Below are 2,973 nucleotides of genomic sequence, written 5' to 3'. Positions count from 1 at the left end.
CACACACACACACACACTCACACTCACATACATATATATATACATATCTTATACAAATATGAACTAACGCACACACACAATATCATATATATATATTATCTTACATAGACAAACTTGATCGCACACACACACACACACACACACACACACATGAGATCATACATATACTTCCTGACACATACACATACTTCCACAGACATGCACAGACACACAAATATCACAAATACACAAGAATGCACACTCACACACACACTCACTCATTCACTCACCTACATGCATACACACACACACTCACTTTCTCACTCACCCACATTTATACATACACACACACACACACACACTAGAGATTATACATGCTGCCTGACACACACACATTCTCTTACACAGACATAAACAAACACAAACACACACACACAGAGATAGAGAGAGAGAAGGTGACAAACACACACGCACACACACACACACACAAGAGATTACACTTATACTCCTTCCAGGCGCACACACACAAACACACACACACACAAATATCCCAAATACACAAGAATGCACATTGGGCAGCCTTGCTCTAGACACGTACTATTGCCTCTGATGAGTGTCTGCATCTGCAGTTCAGTTAGGTTTGATGGCTGCCTATTGGGACAGCCCACTTCAAGTCATAGATTTTCAATAATATTCAAGTCTGGGGACTGGGATGGCTATTCCAGAACATTATACTTGTTCCTCTGCATAAATGCCTTGGTAGATTTTGAGCAATGTTTCAGGGTCGTTGTCTTGCTGGAACACCCAACTCCGGCGTAACTTCAATTTTGTGACCGATTCTTGAACATTATTTTCAAGAATTTGCTGATATTGAGTTGAATCCACGGGACCCTCAACTTTAAAAAATATTCCCAGTACCTGCACTAGCCACACAGCCCCACAGCATGATGGACCCCCACCAAATTTTACCAAGTTTTTCTTGGAATGCTGTGTTCTTTTGCCGCCATGCATAACGCCTCTTGTTGTGACCAAATAGCTCAATCTTTGTCTCATCAGTCCACAGCACTTTGTTCCAAAATTAATCTGGCTTGTTCAAATATACTTTTGCATACCTCAAGCGAGTGTGTTTGTGGCGTGTGTGCAGAAAAAGCCTCTTCCGCATCACTCTCCCATACAGCTGTTCTTCGTGCAAGGTGCGCTGAATTGTTGAGCGATGCACAGTGACACCATCTGCAGCGAGATGATCTTGCAGGTCTTTGGAGGTGGTCTGAGGGTTGTCTTTGACCATTCTGACCATCCTTCGCCTTTGCCTCTTCGATATTTTTCTTGGCCTGCCACTTCTGGCCTTAACAAGAACTGTGCCTGTGGCCTTCCATTTCTTGATTATATTCCTCACAGTGAAAACTGACAACTGAAACCTCTGGGATAACTTTTTGGAACCTTCCCTTAAACCACAATGCTGAACAATCTTTGTTTTCAGATCATTTGACAGTTGTTTTGAGGCCCCCATGTTGCCACTTTTCAGAGGAGAATCAAAGAGAAACACAACTTGCAATTGGCTTCCTTAAAGACCTTTTGTAATGATTGGATGCACCCTTCTATGGAATTTTAGGCTTAACAAGCTAATCAGACTAAGTGTGTGTTGCAATTAATCAGTATTGAGTAGTTACAGGTATTCAAATGAACAAAATTATTAGGCTGCCCGAATATTTGCACAGCCTATTTTTCACATTTGATTTCATTTCACGCAACTAAATACTGCTACACTAAATATCTCTGTCTGGAAAACACCCCAGTACTCAGTGTTAACTAGAAAATGAATAATATACCACTGTGATCTTTTTTGGTGAAGCCAGAGTAAATTATCATGCAGCCTCAGAGGGGTGCCTAAACTTTTTCATACGACTGTATACTCCCTCTTGCCTTCTTGACTCTCACACACACAGGTACATTGAATCATGCACTCACACACACACAAATATACACACTTCTCATTCTCCTCACAGAATCTTGAACACAGAAACACACACACACACACACACACACACACACACACACACACACACACACACGTCTGTTGGAGCTGTGTGTGATGATGTGTGTATGTTTGTTTGAGCATGCGTTTGGTTGTGTGTAAGCAGGGAGAGGTGTATATCTGAACATCTGTGTGTGTGTGTGGGGTGGGGTGGGGTGGGGTCGGGTGTGGTGGGATGGGGGGTGGGGGTGGTTACAGTGAACAGTCCCTTTCCCTCCCCCTTATTCTGCTGAGTATGTTCTCTCCTCTTGTCTGCAGATGCCTGTGAGCTCACACTGGACCCCAACACAGCATACAGAAGTCTCTCTCTCTCTGAGGGGAACAGAAAGGTGACACCTGTGAGTGAGAGGCAGCCGTATCCTGACCACCCAGAGAGATTTGACTCCTACTACAGTCCTCAGGTGCTGTGTAGAGAGGGTCAGTCTGGACGCTGCTACTGGGAGGCTGAGTGGAGTGGTGGTGGGGCTCATATAGCAGTGGCATATAAGAGCATGGGGAGGAAAGGGTTGAGTCATGACAGTGAGTTTGGATGTAATGACAAGTCCTGGAGTCTGCAATGCTCTGGTAACAGTTACTCTGCCTTGCACAATAATAAGAAGACTGACATACCTGCCCCCTCCTCCCGCTCCAGCAGAGTAGGAGTCTACCTGGACTGGCCAGCAGGCACTCTGTCCTTCTACAGCGTCTCCTCTGACACACTCACCCACCTGCACACATTCCACTCCACATTCACTGAGCCCCTCTATCCTGGGTTTTGGCTTAATTATTCTGACTCCCTAGTGTCCCTGTGCCAGATCACATGACCTCCTGATCCTGCAGGAACACAAGAGTCTGCAGAAGAGTTACACACTCCTGTTCAAACACCCCTGTGCTTTGATGGAAAATATTGATAATTAATGTATATTTTTGAGCCTATTACATGTTGATAAACATGTTACTATGGAGACCAAGGTTAATTG

General features: G+C 44.3%; 1 protein-coding gene across 1 annotated transcript in view; it reads left to right on the top strand.

Moving 5' to 3' along the window:
• The window catches only part of LOC116218992 (stonustoxin subunit beta-like), an 8,783-nt gene that overhangs the window by 5,741 nt on the left and 69 nt on the right, over nucleotides 1-2,973 (top strand). The window contains exon 3 of the mRNA XM_042703421.1: nucleotides 2,273-2,973. This exon is cut by the window's right edge and continues 69 nt beyond it. Within this exon, the coding sequence (XP_042559355.1) occupies nucleotides 2,273-2,817 (545 nt within the window). The 3' untranslated portion in view covers nucleotides 2,818-2,973. The remainder of the gene's footprint in view (nucleotides 1-2,272) is intronic.

Source organism: Clupea harengus, chromosome 24, assembly GCF_900700415.2.
Source record: "Clupea harengus chromosome 24, Ch_v2.0.2, whole genome shotgun sequence".
Taxonomy (NCBI): Eukaryota; Metazoa; Chordata; class Actinopteri; order Clupeiformes; family Clupeidae; genus Clupea; species Clupea harengus.
The sequence above is the reverse complement of the archived record's forward strand: the minus strand, read 5'-3'. Positions and strand labels throughout refer to the sequence as shown.